The sequence below is a fragment of the Oikopleura dioica genome, chromosome XSR (assembly GCF_907165135.1).
Source record: "Oikopleura dioica chromosome XSR, OKI2018_I68_1.0, whole genome shotgun sequence".
Lineage (NCBI taxonomy): Eukaryota > Metazoa > Chordata > Appendicularia > Copelata > Oikopleuridae > Oikopleura > Oikopleura dioica.
In genome coordinates, this window is record NC_137294.1 from 8,194,932 (window position 1) to 8,218,408 (window position 23,477).

The following is a 23,477-nucleotide window of genomic DNA, read 5'->3' on the forward strand; positions in this document are numbered from 1 at the left end:
TCTTGAGTTTCTTTCTTTTAGACACCAACGATGCGTTATGAGTGAGAGAGATCCCAACTATCATGTACCCTACTATGAACCGACCTCGAATCAATCAACCGACGCCTGGCAGAGACCTTATGCACAAGTAGAAACAGATCACTGGCAAAGTGAATGCAATCCTCATCTTGCTCGACAATCTATTGGAAGAATACCGCCGACCGTCACATCTCACGTTTCTCTTAATTAATATTACCTCTATTCACTTTCATGTTTAGTCACATCACGAAAGAATCGCTATGCCAAAAGTGAATGAAGACATGCCTATTTCCCCGCCGATGGGAATGAATTACCGCGCTCAACTTCCGAGGGAGCATGCTATGCCATGGAAAGCACCACAAATGGCACACTCTGTTGGTTATCAGCCAGAGTCGTATCATATGGGTATGTAATGTGTAAACGTCTTTAAGAAAGAACTTTTTATAAGCTCACTCGTATGGCCCATCTGAAACCGATTTGCGGAGATTGTTGACGCTTGAAAGACGGGTTGAGCGTCTTGAGAATGAAAACGATGGCCTGAATATCGAAAATGCCAAATTGAAGAGTCAATACATGTGCACACTGGATAGAATCGCCTCTCATATAGCAAGCAGCTTCGTAAAACAGCAACTAGTCTGTGATCAAGCAGTTTTCGCTCAATCGTCTCCGCAGAGTAATTATGGCTCAAATGAGCGCTGTAATGGCGGAATACTCAAGGCATCGCAAAACGGAAAAGGCTTTCCAGACTTCACAGCAGGTAAACGCATTTAATTATTCAGCCGAATTAAGGATAAATTAAGCATCTGAGCAAGTTTGGTCGGATAGTTCCGATGCCGAAAAAATTGCAAAAGAATTCCTCGTTAACGACAGACCTGCTATCGCAAGCTCATCTAGCCACAATCACCATTTGCCTTCGACACTGACTTCTGTGATGCCAAACTCATATTCGAACCAAAACAATTTAAACATTCCGCCGCCGACTATTGCTCCTATACTTCGACCACATCATCATAATCCACCACACGCTGCCTTCAATACAACTTCCAAAACCTACGAAGTCATGTCCGCTATCCAGGTACCTAAGAAAATTTGCCTCAAATGAAGTTTGACTGATAGTTATCGACCCCGCGAGATAAACGTCCGAAGACTGTTTCATTTCAGCCCGAGAGTCGTTCAGGTGAGGCTTCTTTTTTACACTCATTTCCTCTTTCTTTAGTCGGTGCCCCTCCGTTGCAATCAAGACGGATAGAAGAAGAGCTTGATAGTGACACCGATCAGACAGAAACAGAGAGTGAAAACACAGATAACGGTTTGGGCTCGCGATTATCAAGAGAAATGAGTTAATTTTAGAAGACGAAAGAGAAGACAGCGCAAATTTAACCAGGACAATCGTCGATACAATCGAAAAGAAGAATATCAATACTCCAGACTCGTTGATTTCGGAACCAATAATTCCTTCAAAAATGTCCGTAGTTGTCTCCCCTGGATCTCAAAGGTTTTTTCTTGCGTCGATACGAGTTCAACTTTAATTTAAAAGATGGAGCCTTCAACGCAAAGATTCAATACACTCGCTTATGAAGGGATCCTAGCTTCTGCTGAATCTCCCACTTCTAGCGTAGTTTGCCTGCTCTCTATATCTGGACGAGTGAAGAAAACGAGTAAAGTATCTTTGACGTCTGTATTTCGAGCTGGAGTAAAATAGAGGTTAATTCACGAACTGCGTGAATTACCGAATGGAGAGAAATACACGGCGGCGACCGAGCAAAGCTCGATCTAGATAAGCAAGTGACCTTAGGGGACGAGGGAGTCTAACGAATCTAAGATCCCAATACCCCCATGAGACTGAAACGTCCTCTAAGGCCAAAGTGTGTGATTTTTGCAGGAGTATAAGCGTAAGATGAGTAACATGGCAGGTTCGAAACGTCGAGGCAGTCTGATTCGCGTTAAAAACCCTTTTTGGGAAAAAGCTTGAATCAGATGCGAAGTTTTCGTGATGTCCGAGCGGTGATGACATGAAGGAGTAGCTGCACATGTAGAAGAACTCAAAATACGTCGGCGACGGTAAACTGTGATAATTTCCGTACCTTTTCAGGCCCCGGTCGATGAATAGGGGACCTGAGTGGGGCAGTACTTGCGCTTAGTCGTATGACTGACCCGAGTTTGTGCCGATGTTTAGAGGTTCGACGGGCCTCGTTTCACGGTGTGCTCGTTTTGTATGTTTCGGGAGATGAGCTGCTCCAACTTCGGTTAAAGTCGCATTCGGATCGGCGCCGGCTGAGTATTGACGATCTGGTGAAGACTTTGGACGGGTTCTTTTCTTGCTGTTTTCAGTTGCTGAGCCCTCAACTACTGTTGAATTTTGTTTATCGACTGACATATGGCTATTGTCGGGCGCAGCAACCTCCGAAATCACTGTAGCATCAGCTGACATGTCCTCGGCAGTTTCATAAAGAGTACCACCAGAGTACCAGCGATCTGACGGCTCGGCTGGAGCTACCGACGAGTCCAAAATAGATGTAGCGGTTGTATCTCCCAGATTTTCCATGTCCAATCGGCGTCTACTTTCCAAAATAGGTGATAGAGATGATCTTGGCGGTTTTTCCATAGCAACCATCGGAGTCGACGCGACCTGAGAAGATTTCCTCCCCCCATGCGACTTCGACCCGGACTTTTCCATCGGTTTGGAAGTAGGAACAGGCGATTTTTGTGGGACTTTCGACTTAACGATTTCGGTTAAATGTGGGAATACGTACTCGGCCTCGTAGTAATCAATCCAGCGTAAGTCGTGATTTCGTTCTGCGGCGTGAACCACGTGTTCTCGATGGATGAAATCACGTTGTCCTTTTATCTTCGACCATGACGACCCAGTCGTTGCTCGAAACGGCTTTCAGGGGACCTACCCAGCGTTCCTTCTTGCTTTTAGCGTCGGTCAGGTTTTCTCGCTTCATGTACACGACAGCGCCAGCGGGGATTGGTCTCGGCTTAGGCTCGTTTTTCAGCCTGTGCTCCATGGCTCGGTCAGCAGCTTCCATCGCAGTTTTCACAATGGCTTCCGCCGATTTCGCTAAAGCTCCAACATTGAGACCAAACACCTGAGGTGTTTCCGCTGTCATTTCTGCGCCAGTAGAGTGGGTGAAAGTACTTTTTCGGCCAAACCAAACTTCTCGCGGTGAAATTTTCGTGCTTTTGTTTTTCACACTATTGAGCGCGCGCATCACGTGGGGAACGCAGTCGGCCCAAGTTTTTCGACCGGAAGATGAGTTGACCATGCAGAATAGACTGTTTTTGATAGTCCGATTCGCTCTTTCTGCGAAAGCGTTTGATTGAGGGTGAAATGCGGTACTTATTGTATGTTTTATCTGGTTAAGCTTACACATTTCGTCAATCACGCTTGCGCAGAAGTGGGTACCTCTGTCACTGTGTAGATGTTTCGGCAAGAAATCCATGGGAAGGAAGACCTTGTAGATGAGCGCTTTTGCAGCGCAGATAGCAGTGTCGGACCGCGTCGGAATGCACCAAGTGTAGCGAGAGAAAGTGTCCGCCACCACCAAATAATACTTGAATCCGCCAGCGGGAGGCATACAAGCGAAATCGATCTGAATCGATTCGCCAGCTGTTTTTCCACGACGAAGGGTTCCAAGTGGCGGTTTGGTACGAGTTCCAGCAGATCCTTTTCTGCGTAGGCAAGGGACGCAGCTGTGGACGTAGTTAGAAACATCGTCTTGAAATGAAGGCCACCAAACGTCCTCTAATCGCTCTAAAGTCCGCGGCTCGCCCAGATGACCGGACAAGTCGTGAGCTAGAAAGAGAAAGTGACTTTTTACCGCTTCCGGTACCACCGCCCGCGCGCCAGATTTGAATTGACACATCAAGCACCCGGTAGTGTTATCCAGGAACAGAGCTTTTTCCATCTTGAGTAGAGACGATTGTCGGTGGTCGGAGTCCTTCACCAGCGATTTTATGTCCAGTGGCTCCTTACCAGATTCCAGAAAAGTGATGATTGCACTCAGAGCAGAGTCCTCCCTTTGATAGTCCAGAATGTTATTATAATTCGCTGACACCAACGGAATCTCCATTGGCGCCGCGATAGCCTTGACGTTTACCTTATGTATCTTCACCTCTGATAAAGTGATTTTCTCCGGAAACTGATTTTCGTTCCAGAAAGGGACGAAGACACGTACTGGTGAATTCTTGTCGATTTCGTACTCGCGACCAACGGGAAACTCAGAGTCGTATCCAAGTGATTTGTCGTCCTCGCCAGGTCTGCGGCTCATAAAGTCGGCGAATTGATTTTCTGATCCCTTGATGTAGACAATGTGAAAATCGAATTCTTCCAATCGGCTTTGCCATCGGCTTATTTTAGAATTCTTGAACTTCTTTTTGTGTAGGAAGATCAAAGATCGGTGGTCTGTGTGAATCTGAAAGAATCTACCTTTCAGGAGCTTTTCCAGTCGCTCGCAGCACCAGACAATGCTAAACATTTCCTTTTCTGAAGTGTTCCATTTTCTTTCAGCTTTGTTGAAGGTGTGGGAAATCGCGCTTACTAGGTGCACTCTCCCGCCATACTCTTGTAGCAGGACGCCACCCGCTGCGTACAGGCTCGCGTCTGTGTAGAGATGAAAAGACTCGTCAAAGTTAGGAAAACTTATGACTGGAGTCTCGGAGAGTCGTCGTTGAATTTCCTTGAGCGCCAAATCCGCTTCTTTGGTCCACTTGAAACAATTTGTTTCGTTCGCCGAATTTCGAACATCGTTTATGGGCTTCATTCTGCTCGAGAAGCAACCGGATGAAATAGCTTCGCCCATTTTCGTTTCTAGAAAACCTCGGATCCAATTCAATGACCCGATTAATGAAGCTAACTCCTTTTGGGAGCGTGGGGGTTTCATCTGACGAAGAGCGGAGACTTGCGCAGGGTCCGGTTTGATTCCATCTTCGTTGATGATTCGGCCCAAAAGTGAGCTTCGGATTGTAGGAAAGAGCACTTTTCGCCCTTGAGTTTAGCGTTAAACTTGCGGAGCGCGATGAATAGGTTTCGGAGAGTGTTGTAATAGCAGCTGAAAGTCTTCCCAAAACACACTATGTCATCGATATAAGAAAGCATCTTTTTCCTGGTGGGGCTTGAGTCGAGAATTGTGTTTACGACGCGCGAGAATATATTCCCCGAGCATCGATAACCGAATGGTAGTCTGCAGAAGGCGTAAGATTTCCCACCCCACTGGAAGGAAGTCTTGTACCTGTCGCTTTTCTTTACAGGGCACTGCCAATATCCACTTCGTAGATCAACTGTGGCGAAAAACTTATTGCCCGGTCCAATGTTCGCAATCGTATCCTCCATGCTTGGGAGATGGTAAGGGTCGGATTTGTCGGAGAGGCATTTGTTCAGGCTGTTTTTGTAGTTGATGCAGAAGCGCATTTCCCCAGATTTCTTAGGAATAGGCAATACCGGGCTGTTAAACCCTTTCTGGTCTTTGATCTCTTCTATTATTTTCGTTTCGAGCAGTTCGGAGATGTGATCGCTGACCTGACCATGAAAAGCTTGCGGAATCGGGTGTTGACTGATGTTTCGACTCGTACCATCAGTCGGGATTTCGATCTCGAACGGGAATTCACCCATTTTTGACCGTCGCAGCCGAATCTGTCGTCGAATTCCAAACACAGCTCGGCGACCATCTTCTTTTGCCCCGGGTCTGCGTCTGCTGGTAGGGTTATTCCGAGTTTTTGCTTCGCTAGCTGAATGGGGCACCTGGCTGCGTTCTTGTTCGGCGCGTCCAGCTTTGGGACTTCTCGTGGTGGTTGAGTGCGGGACCGATCGCTGTCTTTGACCGCTGATCTAGTCGTCAAGTATTTCTTGATTTTGGTCCGCTTCACTCCGTCCAGCTTCACCACTTGAGTCTCAGTTTGTGTGAAGGCTTCGTTGTAGCAAAATGAGAGAGTACGATTCTTATTGTCGACTGTGAAGCTGTCCGTCATCGCATTCTCTAGTATATCGCGGCCCAGTAGACTTGGGTATTTACTGCCTGGCATAATGGTGAGATTCAGGGAGAATGCAGGGCCACCATTGAATGATAAGCGGCAGGGAAGGATACCCATCGGCTGCTCGGCGGGAATATTTGGGCTGAAACCGGTGACCTTGAAGGGACAGGGCTTCAGCATCTGGAGAAATTCGTCGGGAACGTAAGCAGCGGACAGACAGGAGGACTCGGCTCCGCTGTCGACTTCCATCGATACGTCAAAACTTTTAGAGCCCGTAATGATGGTAGCCGAAGCGAAATAAGCCTTTCCTGGTCGCTTCTTCTTCACTGTGTAAAAGTGAACGTCGAATGGTTGGAAATCTTCAACGTTCTTAGTCGTATTTATCTTCTTGGATTCTGGTTGTTTATCGTCTTTCCCATCCTTAGAATCGTTGCTGGCGCGCTTAGCATTCTTCTTCTTTTTGTTCTTATTTCTGTTGAAGTGCTGGGAGACGGTCGCGCTGTCAACTCGATTCTGTCTTGTGGATTGGGCGAGACGGCAGAGTTCGTTGATATCGTAAACTTTTGATAGGCTTGGAAGGATTGCGTTGAAAACGTCTGGTTCTTCTTTCCTAAGATTCAAGTACAGCATCATCGTCGAGAATATGTCAAATATTTCATCGACCCCGGCGTCGGCTGACTTCTCTTGTCGGTAAGAGTTCAAAGTCGCTTGCTTCGCCTCGTTCATCTTTTGCAAGACGTTGGCGGTGTAGTGTGCAAACGGCTTCGAATGGTCGTATTCGACGTCGAAAACTTCGCTTAGCTTCAGTAAGTAGTGACTCTTCGCGGCGAATGATTTCTCTAGCAGCGCCTTGGCCGATTTCCAGTCTTGACAATTCAGAAATTCGGTTCCAAGTGAGCGTTCGATGTTCAAGTCGAAGTGGCTGTACACTGCTGCGATGAAAGGCTGTTCACGTGAAGGTCTGTCGCGGACGTAGGCGCGGTGATAAATGTCGGCTCTGCCCAAGAAGGTGTTGAAAGATGTGTTGCATGCGGCGTCCAGCTTCGGCAAGTCTTGGACGTGACGAGACCAGGTAGTGGCCACCCATGCTTCTTCTCTCATTGTCGCATTCGTAGAGTCTTTTCCTTGATCGAGCTCGCAGGTAAGAAGCGTTGTACTGAGCTGTTCTAATTTTACTCTGCTTTCTGTGATCAAGGGCTCTAGGCTTGGCTTTAGTGATTCGTCATTTCGCACTTGTTCTTCGAGGTAGTTTACTCGATCGTTTATGCTTCTTATTTCGGTGACGGTTTCTAGCAGTGATTTGTTCGCCGCCATAGCTCGAAATATATCGGCAGTAAGGGTTTATGGGCCTTGGATTACCTTTCAGGCCCTCAGAAAATACTGCGACTAAAAGTCGCAATATGATGAGCTGAGGTGCCTTTTGCGCAAACGCCCGACGATTTCTCTGTCCAGCGATTGTCGAAATTTCAAGGTCTGGTCCAAGGGTCGATTCTTCGTAAACTTCTCTCGATTTTTGGTGAAAAGTGGCGAAAGAATTATGTTTTTCTCAGTATTTTAGGTTTTCCCCGGCGTGCGTGCGTGGTTGCGTGGGCGCGACTTTCGGCGCGTGGGTCGTGGTGGCGCTCGTGCGGTGGCGCTCGCTCGGGGTGGTGTTGGTGTGGTGCGGAAAATTCTCTGAGTGGAGTTTCTCCGGCGGCGCGGTGGCGGTTGGTGATTCGGTTCCCCTCGACTCCGCTGACGGCCAATCAGCGTCCAAGTTGCGAAACTTCGGTTGTCGATGGCGGAAAAATTTACCTTTTCTCCAACGGGACTACTCTGATACCACTGAAGGGATCCTAGCTTCTGCTGAATCTCCCACTTCTAGCGTAGTTTGCCTGCTCTCTATATCTGGACGAGTGAAGAAAACGAGTAAAGTATCTTTGACGTCTGTATTTCGAGCTGGAGTAAAATAGAGGTTAATTCACGAACTGCGTGAATTACCGAATGGAGAGAAATACACGGCGGCGACCGAGCAAAGCTCGATCTAGATAAGCAAGTGACCTTAGGGGACGAGGGAGTCTAACGAATCTAAGATCCCAATACTTATCTCCGAGCCCGTCAAGTCCGAGAATACGTCACCCTTTAAAAGAGGTGCCAAAAGTCACTCCAGTCTTAACCGGTAAACGCCTTAATCAAGTCAGATTTGTCTGCCCTCGCTGTTATCCTTTCTCTAATACAAGTAGTAACTATCACCTAAGTTTCCGCAAAGAGTCGCGCAAAAATGGCCAGCTGGAAAGAAATAGTTCTAGTGCAAATGAAAGAAGCATCACCTCCCTAAATCGTGTGGACGCTCATAATCGTGGTACACCACCAAGTCTCCAGGCGCACTTAGGTGGAAACTTTAGAGCCCCGACCTCTGTTTCGAAGAAGAAAAAGAAATCAAGGTAAGTCGCTTTTGTTTTCGGCACCGCTCAACTTTGATCTAGTTTCTTCGATAAAGTAAAGACGAAGCTGCACTTCAAGAAGCCAGAAGGTGGTGTAGAGCGAGTTGAGACACCCACTGGTGGCTGGATGAATACTTCTCTATCGCCGAGCAAATCAGGTACCCTCTAGACTTAAATAGTTCTTGTAGGCTTCTAGATACGAATGAGCTTCCCAACGCCGACGTAGTTAAAATGACGCCAGGACGAAAATCAATAGGATAAATTGAAAATCACGATGACTTTTTAACTGCTCGATTACTGCCAAACTAAAACCGAGAGATTGCAACCTATACACAAAACTAGCTGAATTACGGAATAAATAGTCAATTTTCTTCAGATGTCTAAGTCAATGTAGATGGGATTTTTATTGGCGTTCTTTTCGGGATCGCATTTACAGTCGCAGCATTATACTTGTCAATAGCTTATTTACGTTATGAGCCTCCAAGGTAAATACTGAGCTCATCAAGGGACGCTTGTTAATAACTATTCTTTGTCTAGAATAGTCAGGCCGATCCAAGAACCAAGTCTTCCAACGCGCCTTTATGAACTGCTGAATAAAAGAGATGACTGGTTTAACTATTTGATCGCATTTGTCTACCGTGAGCTCTGTTATTCTGATGCCCTGCATCAGTTTGCTGTCAAGAAGATAAATGTTGAACTCGAGGAAGTGAAGGATAGCTCCAAGAAGGTCCTTCAGAAGCTTGCATTGAAAGATTATGAATTTGGCTCTGTCATCCCGATTTTCTCTAGCCACGGATCGAATTTTTACTGTTTTGTAGTACCGTTTGATAAAGAACGAGGAATTTAATCCTAGGAAAGATTCCGGTTAACAGAGCCTGAAGGCGTTGACTGCGATGTTTGGACAGATTCTATATCGATCGAGTTCGACCTCGACTACGATGTCGGTGGTGCGCAAATCGACGCCAACCGTGATCCAGCTCCAATTCAAGTCTCAGCCGAATGTTGGCCGATACTCTTTTCTTCTTCAGTAACTGTTATGATCAAAATATTCAAAATAAAAGGAAGAGCTCGTCTCCATCTCACACGAAGGCCCTTCCCTTACTGGTATATTTCGTTTATGGAAAAGCCCGAGTTGGACTTCCGAGTTGAAACCAATCTCAACAATCGCTATTCAAAGACAATCGAAAACCTCTTTGCAAGTCATATGATTAGAATGGTTCAGGTAACTATGTTTTATAGATTCTATGTGCAAATTTATTTTATCATTATTTGTATCACAAACTATCGTTTTATATCAGGCTCAATCTCACGGCGGTTTTTTAAGCGGCGCCACACAGTTCCGAATTTCAAACTGCGTCAAAGTCCTTTCTTTTCGAACGAGCACTTCGATTTGAAGTACCGGCCAGGAGACCCTGAGCGCGAGCTTATCAAAACGACACGAAGCGAGCTATCTATAACAGCGAAAAGAGGACGAGGCTTTCCATGCCTATTCAATTCACCCACTAGCACTTCATCCTGCTGTTTCGTTACATTCCTCGTTTGTGATAAAACATACGCAGAGCTCCAAACAAATCCCGACAAGAATGTGTCTGCAACGCAAACTGATTTTGAAGCAGGGGACGGCTTGGACGATGCCCCTGGATCTCGCTCGTACGACTCCATCGCCGAAATGCAAGAGCGAGAAGAAAAACTTGACGAGTTCGTTAATATCACTGTTGGCAAAAAGAAAAACATAGCTCTGGCAGATGATGAAACTGAAGGCGATATTGTAGAAGCTGGAGAGAACTTTAGTCCGCAAGTGGGACGAGAAAGCAAACGCGCCAAGCTGATGGGTCTCGCGCGAAATCTCAGAGACCATGCGAAGGAATTACCAGTGCTACGAAATAGAAAGAAAGAATCTTCCCAGGCGACGCCCAGCCAAACATCAACCCCCCGAAAGTCAGACCAAGAAATTCCTCCCATTCCCAAGACGAAGCCGGAGCGCCTCGATTCCAACTCACTCTGGAATATTATATCGTCACAAGATCGCTTTTATCGCACAAAAGTTGCGCAACAATCCAACAATACGTACCAATGGCGTTATCAAACTTTTAAAACTCACATTTCCACGGATCTAAACTCGTTGCTGGTAGGAGTCTGGGAAAAGCCACACGGTGTAGAAGAACCGAACCTTCTTGGGATCGCGGAAGTGCCAATCGACACGATTCTTCTCAAGGCAACGCAGACATTGAGGTAATAAGCAATTGCATACGATCAAACTGATAACGCTTTGAATAGCAAGTCGTTTCAGCGCAAAATCAAACTTTCGCAGCCACCTAACTTCGTCGAAGAGCGTTTCAGAGCCGCAGTTGGCCCCATAAATACAAATCGAGGATTTAGACCTGAATTCGCCATCGGTGACTTAACACTAGAGTTCGCGCTTACGATTGAGAGAGAACCCTCAGTACCAAAAACAACATCAAATGTTCAAACGGAATATGAAAAATCAGATGCTCAGAATACATTTCAGGTAATTTGGGTGCTCCTCTCATTTCGTTAGTATTTCAAAATTATAATTCAGCAAGCGCCAACGCTTGAGCCATCAAGCCGTGGCCGTATCTTTGGAAATATCAGAAACAAGTTTTGGAACGAAAAACACCAAAAATCCGACACTACTCAACCAGCGAACTCTAGCCCTAGGTCAACACCAAAAGCTATGAATGTGAGGCCGCAATCTAGGGAGGATAGGTATGGATTTTAAATGTAAAAATATTGCATTTTTACATCTTATTAAGCCAAATCGAAGATGAGTGTGAGGAGGTTGAGGTGGGCACTCCAGTTGATGATCGAGAGATTTTGATGATGAGTCAAGTACACAAATATCAACCTGATTTAGGTAAAAGGGACTATTCAGGCCTCTATTATATATTTGGATTATACGATCTCGAGCAGTGGAGCATTTAATCCTTTACATTTTATCAACAAAACTCGTATTCTTAAGAGCATCCATTTATTTTTTTTATTCTTAAGTTGCCAAAAACCAAGAAGACATGTTCGCTGTATTGGCCAAAGCTGAAGGATCGAAAATATTCAGCGATCTTCCCGTGGAAGAACGAAAGTTTGCGATCGAAAAAGAAATGAGCAAAATAGAAGGAGAGATTGAAGCTGAACTTGGTAGGAAGCATTTGATGCAGCTTGAGTTTCAGTGCAATCCAGACTCAATATCGCTCGAGAATAACATCAAAAAGTGCGCAGGTAACGGCCAAGTAGCGTTTTTCGTTGGCGATAAAGCAAAGTATAGAGCGAGTTACATCTCTACAGACTCTTCTGATGACTTACACCTCTGCAATGCAAGATACCGAACTAGATCCGAAAACCAAATAAGGATGCCTCATTTCACCGCCTGTTTCACTTGTTGTCAAATCATATTTCTTCATTACAGATACCCAAGATTATATTTTTCGAAGTTTTCTTTTGCCAGGTCTTCATTTAAATACAACTCAAGGAAAAGTAGTCCGTCAAATTCAGAAGTTTCCTCTTTCCCATTTTACACTCTTCATATACCTGTGCAATTAGTTGTTTTTCTGCTGCTTTTTTTCTGAAAATTTATCCGTGAGTTCAAATCATATCTTACTTTATATTTTTAGATGGATGAGTTGCCTTTTGGCTACGATTTCGATTCAAACACATTCGTAAGATGAATTGGTCAAACTATTGGGTATTTTAAAAAAGCATATCTAGGCTCCAGAAAGTAAAAACAGACATGGGCTAGAGGCAAACTTGATAACTAAAAAAGAACTTACTTCCATGAATCTTATTATATGATCATCATATCTTGTCCTCTTTTGTTGAATATTTGTTGTAGAAAGAGGTTATTTTGGAGAGAAAGATCCTTATAATCAGAGACATGGTTCTCTTTACCAGTTCTTTTTTTCTCCCTAACAGTCTAGTGCTACCAGTGCTTTTTCGAACCTAGTGATTGACGCATAGATTTCTTCTAATACACTTATGTAGCCTGACAGTGGGATAAAAAACGGACAACCCTCAGCAGACGATCGAAGTTTGGCCACTCAAATTTGCGGACAAGAGGATAGCTTCAATGCGAAATGGCGTCCCGTTGCCACAACCTGCTCTCGAATCAGCGGTTTGGATGAAATTTTTGGACTTGATGAGCCAGAACCGATTCCAATTAATCCTTCTCCGCCGGAACCATCACCTCTCCAGCAGCCGTCTTCGTCAGGCCTGACGGTTCAGAATTCTACGCCCTCTTCTATTCATGGCAATGAGTTGCCTCCTGATTTGACCCCGCAGCATTCTGGCTCGGGCAAAAACGATATATCCCCTCATACAAGTGAGGCACTCAGTACGCACGATCCATGCACTCCTCTTCCTGCTATTCCAGCTGCCAATTCCATGTCACAATTTCTGCAAGATGTTAAATCCGAAGTCGTCGACGACGACCTTTTCGGTAGTTCGTCAATGCACAAAGTTCTCAAGAAGGAGATCATCACTATCACCACGACCAAGATCTATTACCTGAATGGGAAGGAAATTTGTAAACGAACAAAAACCAAAAGCTCTGAGTCCAACACGACGATCATGATGACTCCAGCGGAACTTGAACGAAAAACAACGAAACCGACAAATAGGAATGGCTTATTTTATTCACGATGGACACAATTTTGTTGTCCTCGAATTATCAGCCAAAATAGTGTTGCAGAAATGATGATGCGCGAAGAAGAACGCACACCAGTCCATCAAACATCAATCCCCCAAAAAGGCTTTGCCCAGATCCAAATAGAGGATATAAAAAGGAGCCCTGGCTACATGGAAGATTCCATGGATAACGGTTACAGCCATCAAGAACCGGTGAATGATCGATCAAAAGGTTTTTGTGTGAGTCGAATGTCGTGTCTTTAACTTAAGGATTAGTAATCGGAATTGACGATGACAATGATGATCAACCTCTGGACAACCTTGACTTCGACACTCCCGGAACTTCAGGCACTTTTCAGCCTCCCACTCCGCTGGAAAAGCCGCCGTTGAGTGCCGACTCTAACAAAAAAATCGAAAGAGCTAGTACCCAACAGAGTGAGACGAAAGAAGAAACTAAACAAATTATTTCGCCGCCCTCGATCCCTCATCTAGCTCCTCCTTCGACTCCGCCACCACTCGACCCTACTCGACCAGATTTGCCACAAATGCCAAAGCTCGTTCCATGTCCTTCGCCTCGTCGGCCGCCCTTGGCACAAAAGAGTCCATCACGAAAACGGAAATCTTCACCAGCTGCAACAGAGCTTCCTGTAAATAATTCAACACTTCAATCTCCCGCTCTGCAGCCTCCTAAACTTACCACGGGTAAAACCATCGTAATCGCCTCTTCAACTAATAGCCAACAACCTCAAAAGCCGCCAACTCCAGGAACGGGTCAAAATCATATTTGATCACTAAAACATTCTAATGTTATTGATCCCAATTTAGTAACTCCACGAATAGTGACACCACGGGAGCCAGAGATGGATCTGAGTAGCGTGTTGATCTGTCAGCCACCATCGGACCTGACTATCATCAATAAAGCGACAAGAAATCTCACAAAGTCTATCTGCCAATACGGTAACTGTATGTTATCGTTTTTTGGCGGTATATTATTTCGTCTCTAGATGTTGGTGCGCGATGCTTCGTCAAGTACGACCAATATTACTATCCTGCTGTTGTTCACGAGATTCTCGGCCCACAGACAAACAAATGCAAAGTCAGCTTTTGCGACCAACAGATGACGAAGGCCGTGTCAGTAGACAAAAACGACATCCTGCTTATTTCTGATCTGGAAGTTGGCATGAAAACCTTGGCAAGAAACATTATAAGCAAGGTAAACTAGTTTGTACGAGCTGTAACGGTCAAAGCACGTTTTTTACCAGGACGAGTGGGTGCCCTGCACAATTACCGGTAAGATCGGAAGATATCGTAATGTGGACCTGCGACAAGACAAAAATAGAAGATTCTACTCAACGCGTTGCGGATACAGAGTCGTGTACGAAGACAATTTCAATCGCGAGGTTCATTCATTCGTTTCTGTAAGTCTACTCGATGTTCTAGCAGATCTATTGACTGTTTTAAGTTTTCTGATTGTGCATTGGAACTTTCCGACATTCCCGCTCATTTGATTCCTGAATTTAAAGGTCGCATCTACGTAAAAATAGAGTCAACCTAACACGAAATTTAGTGGCAACGCAAAACACAAACGCTCTTCCAAATGCGTCGAATCTCATGCTTGACAACGTAATCGTAACGCCGCGTCGAAAACGAAAAGAGCGTATTTCCTTAAACGGCTCGAACCCCGTGAAGCGTAACCGGCAAACTCTAGAGACAGTATACATTTTGGACGATGGACGGGGTATTCAAATTCCAGAAGAGGCTCTCCGCAAAGTTGGAAATAATACAGCTGAAATCAACGAGTTAGTGGATGCTCGTCGAGTGATCTACAGATTCGTAACGACTACACAGACTTTAAAGATGCCGTCTCGTTCACTTTTCATCGCGCTTCTTAATAATGTCCAAATAGTCAGAGTGAGTACTTGACCATCAAAATTACATTTTTAAAATGATTAATTAATTTAATTAATTAACTGATCAGGGACTTACTTTTCAATTATTTTTTAAGTGGAGCCCAAAAACTACCAACTTCGAGCCACTGCTGACCGATAAAAACAGAAATCGTTTATTCGAAGGATACCGCTTTGGTAAGACTCCTCGCACCGTGTTAGGTTGAGCTCTTATTGTTTACTTAAGAATTCACGGAACCTATACCGAACAACGAGCTTTTGGCCGAGTTTATTAATCTCGCCGGAGGATCTCTATATATCCCAGAGCTTGAAGACGACAGCATAATAGATATCGAAAAGGAACACGTGGCCAATGTGTTCACGGTCGACGGACGAAGTGTTGGACAAGGAATGGCTTAACATCACATCTGAATACGTTTCCCATAAAAGTAACAAAGGCATATGTGTTAAGCGAGTACAGTCACCTTAACAGCTCTCCTAGAAGGCATTTTTAAAGGATCGCGACCCTCATTCTCTCTGTGAAATCTTTCATTGTTCCTTTACTCAGTTCAAAATAATGATATTCTGTTACTGCCAATTGCAGGAGCATTTGTAAATACATCAATTCAGTCAATTGACGGGCGTGCATCAAAAATGAACCACTACGACATTGGTGACTTTTTGGCAGATCCAGGCCCCAGCAAAAAGGGGCTAAGAAACAAGTTCTTGGGTTAGACTAAATTTTATTCAACAATCGTTATTTATTTACAGGGTCGGCGGATCGTCTTCGAAAGCTGACTCTGAATGTATCTGATGCAATGACTGGATCTATCCGAAAGAAGTTTTCGAAGCGCCCGTCGATCATGCCGCCACCGCGAGGCCTCGTTAAAAGAGAAGAAATGCCCCAAGATTCACCATCAAAATCTTCTAACGGAGCTCCATGCGATATAGGTTCTCATCTGTCTTTCCGACTTTTTATTCGTTGGGATGTCCGTGAGATCCAAATAAACTTTCAGAAATTAACAATCACGGCCCAGTAGAAGTTTGTCAAGACGTGATCAACTTTGCAACCGCAGGAGTCAAACTACCAACAGAAGGCTTGCTGGAGACTTTGATCGCCAAGGGACAACATGCTATCGGAATCGACAAAAGGGAATGTCATTCCAGACAACCTACTCGTTTGCCGGTTGGAAAATAGAATTTGAAAATTTTTTCTCTCGGGAAGGTGACTTGTATTGCCTCGGCGTTACGCCCGACTTGAATTTCGTCGTCGAAGCAAAATGTACGCCCGTTTACAAACCGAAGCTCGGATCCGATAAGACGCTTTTCCTTGGTGTGGTCTGCGAGCTTACAAACCTTGTTTCAACATCTCGATTCATGCTCGAGCCGCGAGAAAACGAGCTGTTGATCCTGAATCCCAGCAACGACGCACAAAAGACGTATAAAGTGATCTCGTCCGACTATCGACGCGACGAGTGGATGCACCTCAACGCTGAATCCAACCTTTGTGACATGAAAGTTCAAATCATCATCGATAACTTTAACAACAAGCTGCAAGATAACTCCACGTTTTATTTTCTAAAAACAGCCGGTGCGAAATTGCATGTCTCTCGTCCGTCATCACCGCTTTACGAATACCAGTAGGATAAATGAGTTTCCTTGTCGTTCTTACTTTTCTCTAGGTTTTCTTCAGACACTGAAGACGAAGTCGAACCACCTCAAAGCGCATTTACTGCCTACAAAAACCTGCCGCGCAAGTCATGCCTGACTTCACTACTCCACCAGAGTCTCTTCGAGACCTTTCTAGTGAGTCACTGCCCAAACTCTCAGCTGCCAGCGCTGACACTAGCTGCTCATCGGTAATCACCGAGTTGTAACCGTTACTGTAATAGTTCAACTATCTCACACTCAAGTTCAAGCATATATCACTCCCAGTCTACCTGACATGTTATGCTATAAATAACCCTGAAATATATCCAATTCTGTTAAGATGACGTGAGAGTTAGAGTTGAAATGTTTGGCCGTATAATTCCAGTAAGAAGATACTCGCATGCTACACGCGAGACCTTCCTCGTCGAAAAGAAGTCGCGCGTCGCTCTAGTCTCAGAACGACATAGACCCAAAGCCCGCATTTATCGAGAAGAGAGCCGGCCTTCTTTCATCGCAGATGAGTTGTTTGCGCGTCATGAGATGGGCACCTTCGTTCCCAGATTTCGCTTCTTCAAGAGCAAAATTTCAAGGCTAGACTGGTTTGACAAATATTCGAGCAAATTATACCAGACACCAGCCGCGCAGAAACTTCGAAATATGACTGAAGAGTATAGAATTGAGAATGATGATTTACGCGAAGTTATATCTTCAGTCGGCTCAAGTATGTCGGGCGCTGAAGAATTATCTGTCATTGATGAATTATCTCGGCGGGATACTGGATTATCGCGTTTTATTTCCTCTCACTTTGCTGCTCGAGAAGTTCTGTCTAACTACGGCAAGGGTGAATTACCATTGGAAAATTCCCTTATTGGAATCGCTGTCTCCGAGCAATTTTGCGGTGAGACATCGCAGAACTTTGAAACTATTATTGAAAACTTTGGTGACGACATTCTTCTCAATGGACGCAAAACAAGAGTACTCGGAGCGAAGAATTGCGACTACTTTTTGGTTCCTGTTGCTACTTTTGTGAAAGACAGAGATGATGAAATTTACAAACGATTGTCCACTGTCCTCGTGGATGCGAAAACAGATGGCGTCGAGGTCAACGATGATGATTCTGTCGTTTTTGACAACGTAGAATTGTCAGAAGACTGTATCATTGGTCGAGTTGGTTTCGGAAAGCACCATTTACGGCATTTACGCGACTGCATGAACCTTTACAATGGAGCAATCGCTTCTTCCCGACTAAACCATCATCTACAGAAGATGATCGAAGACTCTCAAGTTCATTCGAGGCATAACATGCTTTGGGCTGATCATGACGCTTCAAGAGCTATCGCCGCCGATCTGCAGCTTGCGTCGTGGACCCTTGACTCAATGGTTAGGCAGATTGCTCGCAAAAGAAGCTTTATCTTTGACGAACTTCAAGCTGAAGTCTCGGCTGTTAAAGTGAAAGTTTCGGATGCATCATTGACTTTGTCAACTCTTCTTCAATTCTATCAATGTGAAAATGAGGATCTTAATGCTGACCTAACGCACTTTAAAGAGATGTCAGTAATATTTGGCAGTTCAAAAGAAGATTTGGCCGTTGTCGGCTTCGCCGGACTTAACCGGTACGTATAACTCTATTCATTGAGTCCTAATTTCTTGCGAAAGGTTTTACGTTCGAAATCAAAAAGTCCTAAAGAAGCGCGAGCGCAGCAGCTGGAATATCGGCCAATATATGGACAACCCAGATTTCTGGTATAAACGCGCACAAAAAAGGTGGATGATGATTCGAAGACCTAAAGTAGCTGTATTTGGGAAAGACTCGCAGTTTTCATTTGGCACTCATTTCTTCCAGCATGATGGTTTTATAAACAATGTGGCTCGGCAGTGGAATATCTATCATGCCAACATGGCGCAGCATTTTGACTACTTGTTTAATGTAACCAAAAGAGATATTCCAAATACCAAAAAACTTAATCTAGCATAACTCGAAAGTTATATCTGCACTGACGCTGATATTGGTTGAAATGCATGGCCGAGACATAAATAAAGACGCATACAAAGCTGCGCTAATCGGACGAGTAGGTGTCGACCATTTTGCTCTTGCAGCTTTACACAACAGGCTCTCCTACGAAAACAGGCTTGATGAGTTTGCAGACTATCTCGTTCGCGAAGTCATCAAGCTTGAAGGCGAGCAGTTTGATGCTTTAGATGAAAAATTTCAGGTATTTTTTATTGAAAAACGAAGCTAAAATGTCTTTTAGTGGGACCACGCATTAGAAAGCGGTTTCTTCATCGAATCAAGAGGCGTCCATAAAAAGCTGCAAGACGCACGAGGATATTTTATTGCAGACGCCATTCTGATAGAACCTGAGTACTCTGAAAACCCTCAATACCTTTCTTCTGTTGAAAAACTAAAGCTTCTCGATAGCACTTAAATTATCATGAAGTTCGTAAATTCAGATGAACACAGTACGGGACTTCGTTAGCGGATTCTCAGGTGGATTTTTGAGTACGCTTCTTCTTCATCCCTTCGATCTCGTCAGAAACAGACAAGCAGTCAACGATGGCGATCCCAAACGTCCCAGATACGGCAACCAGATGTCCATCATTCGATCTGTGATAAAGAATGAAGGCGTCGAGTCTCTCTGGCGTGGTGTCTCACCAAGTATAATTGGTGCTGGCTTCTCATGGGGTCTATACTTTCCAATTTATGAGCATTTCAAGCGACAACTTCAATCACACTATGGCAACGCTGTCCCTCAGTACCAGGTAAAGAATTGTGGGCGAACTCGACCTCATTTTTATTAAGTATTTCTTTACTGGATGTTTGAGTGGTGCTCTAGTTCTTACGTTGACAAACCCAATTTGGGTTTGTAAGACGCAGCAGTGTCTCCAGTACGAAGAAGGAGCATTGAAGCGTTCAAAGGAGACTTTTGCACAGACTTTATATAGACTATACAATATGGAAGGCTTGAGAGGGTTGTATCGTGGATACTATGCTGGTTTGTTCGGAACTATACATGGCGGTGTTCAATTTTTCTTCTTGGAACTCTTCAAAACGCGTCTCGGGGTGACGAAACAGAACCAAACCAACTTTCAAATGCTTGCCTTGCCTGCTGCATCGAAAATGATAGGTAGTCCCTGATTCCCTAACTAGTATTTACATTTTGTTAGCTGGAACATTGTGCTATCCACAACTACTCATTCGATCGCGCATGCAAGACCAGCATAGGATCTACAATAGTATGAGAGATTGCATACGACATACATTTCAGCACGAAGGATTCAAAGGATTTTACAAAGGCCTATCTACAAATTTATGTCGAACTATACCTAGCTCCGTGATTACATTTTATACATACGAGTACCTTACAAAGAGATAGCTTCTTAATTATTTATTCTCCTATTGCTCTAATCTGATATTCTAGTTCTCGTTCATGACTGACGAGCAATTCCACTATTTATCTAATTTGTGTTGATACCTCATTCTCGATATTTTTGTGTTACATTTTTTTTTTCAGAATTGGACATTTCGGCGTGTCTTTCCGCTGGGTAAGTCGTTTTTCCCTAATTGGTGAGAATTGAGTCAGTCCAGCAAAAATGAACGGAGATGGAATGGTCCCAATTTTGCCTGTCATGTCAATGGTAACAATATCAGTTTTTAGTCAACGGATTTATTGTACTCATTAAGGTTGTCCCCGGACAACACATGATCCAGCAAAATGCGCCTTTTCCTATGGCGCAAATGCCTTCGCAAATAGGAACCAATTTATCTGCTCAGCCTTACTCGACTCCGCAAAACCCACCAAATGGAGAATCAAACGGGAGTAAAAAAGCACCCAAAGAGAAGACACCCATGTGTCAGGTTAGATGCTCTTTGAGTCTCTCTAAAATAATTATTTATCAAGGTGAACGAAATCGCCAAATTTAACAAACTTGCGCCAAAGTATACGTTGACAGGGGAAGAAGGCCCGCCCCACCATAAAACGTTTACTGTGACTCTCGAACTCGGCCCAGGAGAAAAGTATGAAGGTTCTGGAACGAGCATCAAGAAGGTATCCCGAGTTTTGAGTTCGCCCGGCTAAGTTCTTTTTTTTCAGGCGCAACACTCTGCTGCGAAAAAAGCAATTGAGAACTGTCAGACACTAGAGAGACCCAAATACAAACCGAAACGACCGAAACAGATAAATTACGGTATCAGCGTTATTTGTAAATAATCATGTCTCATCTATGGCATTTAGACGCGCTAACTCCTACTGTTAAATTAAACGGACTAGCGATGAAGAGAGGAGAGATGGCCCACTACAAAATGGTTGACAGGAAGCCGATTTTTCATAATAATCAATCATACAATCCCCAGGTTATTTTCGTATCCTTATCGGCTTTTATTATCGCTTTAGTTTGCCGATGGAATGCCCCAGATCTATCCGAACGCTAACACTAAACGAATCAATACAAGACCACCGAAACTTTTTGTCGTCGAACTGACGGTTGGCGAGAAGGTATTCCACGCTGAGGGGCGTACAAGACAACAAGCAAAGCACTCAGCTGCTACCCAAGGTAATTTTTTTTTGCCTCAGCCACGATTATGAATCCTTTCTAGCACTTGAATATTATGAAAGAAACCCAGCTCCTGAAAAAGTGCCGAAACCGGCACAGTCAGGCCAGCCGATTACTCCAGGAGAGCAATCTCAACCGAAGAAGTCGGAAGTCTCCCTTGTCTACGAGTTAGCTCTCAAGCGAAATTTAACTGTCCAATTTGAAAAGATTTCCGAAGAAGGACCTCCTCACTTAAAGCACTACTCGATTAGGCTTCACGTAGGAAATCCCGAAGAACAGGAAGACAACGATCAGTAAGCCGCTTTGCATTTTCAGATGACTTTTTTAACATAACGGTTAAGAGTTACATACTTTACTGCTGAAGGTCAAGCTCAATCCAAGAAACTGGCCCGTCGAAAAGCCGCTATCACTGTTCTTGATGAAATGCGTCGACTAATTGAATCAGAAGAGCGCGAAAAGCCCCAGCCCAAAGGCAAAGGACGAAATAAGAAGAAGTCGAATGTCATCAAGGAAACTGAAAAACAGTCGCCTGACATTTCACTTCATCCTGTTTCCCGACTTGCTCAAATCCAGCAAGCCGCAAAAGGTACTCAACTCTTTGTTCTTGCGAATATTTCGAATTTCACTTTTAGAGCGTGAGCCGATCTACCAAGTTATCTCTGAGAAATCTGTCCAGCGGAAGAAGGAGTTCATAATGCAGTGCATTGTGAATGACAAGGTTTCTCAGGGAATTGGTCCAAACAAGAAAACAGCAAAGAAAATCGCTGCCGAGGCTATGTTAGTCATTATGGGGCACGAGCCAAGCGTCGGGGTGAGCTAACCATTTAGGAAATCGATGATAAGCGATATTTCAGGACTGTGCCGACGAAGGCAAGCCGTCAAAGGCTGAAGGAAAGAGCGATAATGCTGCACTTCCGAAAATGGCTCCGACTCCTTCGGGCATCGCTCAGGCAACCATTCTGCCTAACTCAGCTGCTAAAGCTGGACAAGTCAACGAGCCTCAACTCAATTATCTCGCCTCTCTTCAGGGCTTTTCGGTTAGCTTTACCGACTTCCCAAAAGACGGCCAGTTCTTAAGGTGAGTTACGAGTAGTTCTTGCAGACAAAGATTTTTTTTTCTAGTTTGGTGTCGATTGGAACGACTCCTCCTATCGTCGCTCATGGACAAGGCTCTTCTGTTGCTCTTGCTCACGAGGAAGCTGCTGCGCAAGCGCTCAAAGCCTTAATAACTCGCGGCCTTGAAAACAGCTCGGGTTAAGCTTCCGCTTATTTGACGTCCTCTAGTGACTAAAGTCTAATGAATAAACCGTTTACTGCAATGCGCTGTAATTCTAGATCAAGCTTGCATAGCCTCTCTCGTTAAGAGAGTTGCTTCGGCGGATATTTTTAATCGTATTACCTACTAACTGCAATATTCTGTATTTTGTTCCTTATTATTCGAGACTCTAAACAACAACCAACTTATTTTTTCACATGCTCAAACTCCTATTGCTCTTTCTTTTTATCTCCCTCAATTCCTATTCAAGTAATCATTTAAGTTAAAAAAAAACTATTCCATATTGCTCTTAATGGCTCTAGAATCTTTCGAGGGTCTATTTAGACTCTTTACCGTTCCACATTCTCATCGCAACTGACTTACTAAAGTTAACACTTTTTCAGTTTTTTTTAGTTGAATCATTTTCGTGCAGTTCATTTTTTAAGTTTCTCTCTATTAAGTCAACCCTCATGACAACTGTTTTCCGCAAGATATCCTTTGATCAACTTACCGTACTACTGAACTTTAATCTTCCTTGTTTTTTATATGGAGAAAGGAGTCAAGCTGACTTTTTTCTCTTTCCACTACCCGCATGAATTCTGGTGCGAGCCCAATGATTTGCCGATTATTTTGTCCCATAAACTGTCCCTATTTTACTCCCGAGGTTGGTGATCTTTTTCGAAAACATAAACTTTGATAAAAATATAAATCTCGTTAGCTTGAAGATGTTTCCCTAAAAGGTATGCTTCTAACACCTATCTCCTTTATCGCATTACTCGATAACATACTCAATTTGGCATCAGACTCATTCTGTATTTAAATTTTAGAATACCGAAGTATAAATAATAATTCGCTAATCAGACTATTGCTATCTCTTACTATCTTCCTGCTCTCACCCTGTCTGTTAGAGATTTCAAAATATTAAAACAGCAGGTGTTGAAATTTACGAAACCCTCTTGTATCTTTCGAGCTATGAATGCAGCCACAACTAGATTCTAAACTGAGTCTCTTCTAATGAGCCAAAACAACTTTAAGTATAACTTGACCTAAGTAAAATGACGCCTCGACTCTCTCTCGATGAAGTGC

The 23,477-nt window shown here is 44.1% G+C and overlaps 8 protein-coding genes across 8 annotated transcripts in view; 7 read left to right on the plus strand and 1 right to left on the minus strand.

Moving 5' to 3' along the window:
• LOC145710190 (structural maintenance of chromosomes protein 6-like) overlaps positions 1-23,477 on the minus strand; it is a 55,948-nt gene that overhangs the window by 11,507 nt on the left and 20,964 nt on the right. The window lies entirely within an intron of this gene.
• Positions 21-8,789, plus strand: LOC145710195 (uncharacterized). The gene is made up of 12 exons (XM_081787899.1): positions 21-214; positions 258-423; positions 467-775; positions 819-1,093; positions 1,135-1,195; positions 1,235-1,327; positions 1,369-1,513; positions 1,556-1,589; positions 8,073-8,149; positions 8,229-8,414; positions 8,457-8,572; positions 8,611-8,789. The coding sequence occupies exons 1-12, from the start codon at positions 38-40 to the stop codon at positions 8,673-8,675; spliced, it is 1,704 nt and encodes a 567-aa protein (XP_081644025.1). The 5' UTR covers positions 21-37; the 3' UTR covers positions 8,676-8,789.
• Positions 9,252-12,010, plus strand: LOC145710193 (uncharacterized). Its single transcript, XM_081787896.1, has 7 exons — positions 9,252-9,636; positions 9,739-10,646; positions 10,692-10,923; positions 10,975-11,141; positions 11,189-11,289; positions 11,424-11,648; positions 11,695-12,010. Exons 1-7 carry the CDS (start codon positions 9,451-9,453, stop codon positions 11,775-11,777), a joined length of 1,902 nt encoding a protein of 633 aa, XP_081644022.1. The 5' UTR covers positions 9,252-9,450; the 3' UTR covers positions 11,778-12,010.
• Positions 12,039-15,533, plus strand: LOC145710191 (uncharacterized). Its single transcript, XM_081787893.1, has 11 exons — positions 12,039-12,111; positions 12,408-13,281; positions 13,326-13,812; positions 13,873-14,012; positions 14,054-14,262; positions 14,312-14,467; positions 14,512-14,572; positions 14,617-14,960; positions 15,055-15,133; positions 15,183-15,342; positions 15,415-15,533. The coding sequence occupies exons 1-11, from the start codon at positions 12,091-12,093 to the stop codon at positions 15,476-15,478; spliced, it is 2,595 nt and encodes an 864-aa protein (XP_081644019.1). The 5' UTR covers positions 12,039-12,090; the 3' UTR covers positions 15,479-15,533.
• LOC145710217 (uncharacterized) lies at positions 15,569-16,883 on the plus strand. The gene is made up of 4 exons (XM_081787929.1): positions 15,569-15,665; positions 15,707-15,886; positions 15,952-16,575; positions 16,618-16,883. Exons 1-3 carry the CDS (start codon positions 15,590-15,592, stop codon positions 16,131-16,133), a joined length of 438 nt encoding a protein of 145 aa, XP_081644055.1. The 5' UTR covers positions 15,569-15,589; the 3' UTR covers positions 16,134-16,575; positions 16,618-16,883.
• On the plus strand, positions 16,930-19,026 carry LOC145710192 (uncharacterized). Its single transcript, XM_081787895.1, has 4 exons — positions 16,930-18,198; positions 18,242-18,512; positions 18,556-18,798; positions 18,838-19,026. Exons 1-4 carry the CDS (start codon positions 16,949-16,951, stop codon positions 19,009-19,011), a joined length of 1,938 nt encoding a protein of 645 aa, XP_081644021.1. The 5' UTR covers positions 16,930-16,948; the 3' UTR covers positions 19,012-19,026.
• LOC145710211 (solute carrier family 25 member 32-like) lies at positions 19,003-20,069 on the plus strand. The gene is made up of 3 exons (XM_081787921.1): positions 19,003-19,345; positions 19,386-19,710; positions 19,751-20,069. The coding sequence occupies exons 1-3, from the start codon at positions 19,037-19,039 to the stop codon at positions 19,957-19,959; spliced, it is 843 nt and encodes a 280-aa protein (XP_081644047.1). The 5' UTR covers positions 19,003-19,036; the 3' UTR covers positions 19,960-20,069.
• Positions 20,068-23,458, plus strand: LOC145710194 (double-stranded RNA-binding protein Staufen homolog 2-like). The gene is made up of 11 exons (XM_081787897.1): positions 20,068-20,221; positions 20,268-20,441; positions 20,485-20,631; positions 20,677-20,770; positions 20,818-20,936; positions 20,977-21,136; positions 21,180-21,429; positions 21,478-21,722; positions 21,769-21,947; positions 21,991-22,214; positions 22,259-23,458. Exons 1-11 carry the CDS (start codon positions 20,177-20,179, stop codon positions 22,392-22,394), a joined length of 1,773 nt encoding a protein of 590 aa, XP_081644023.1. The 5' UTR covers positions 20,068-20,176; the 3' UTR covers positions 22,395-23,458.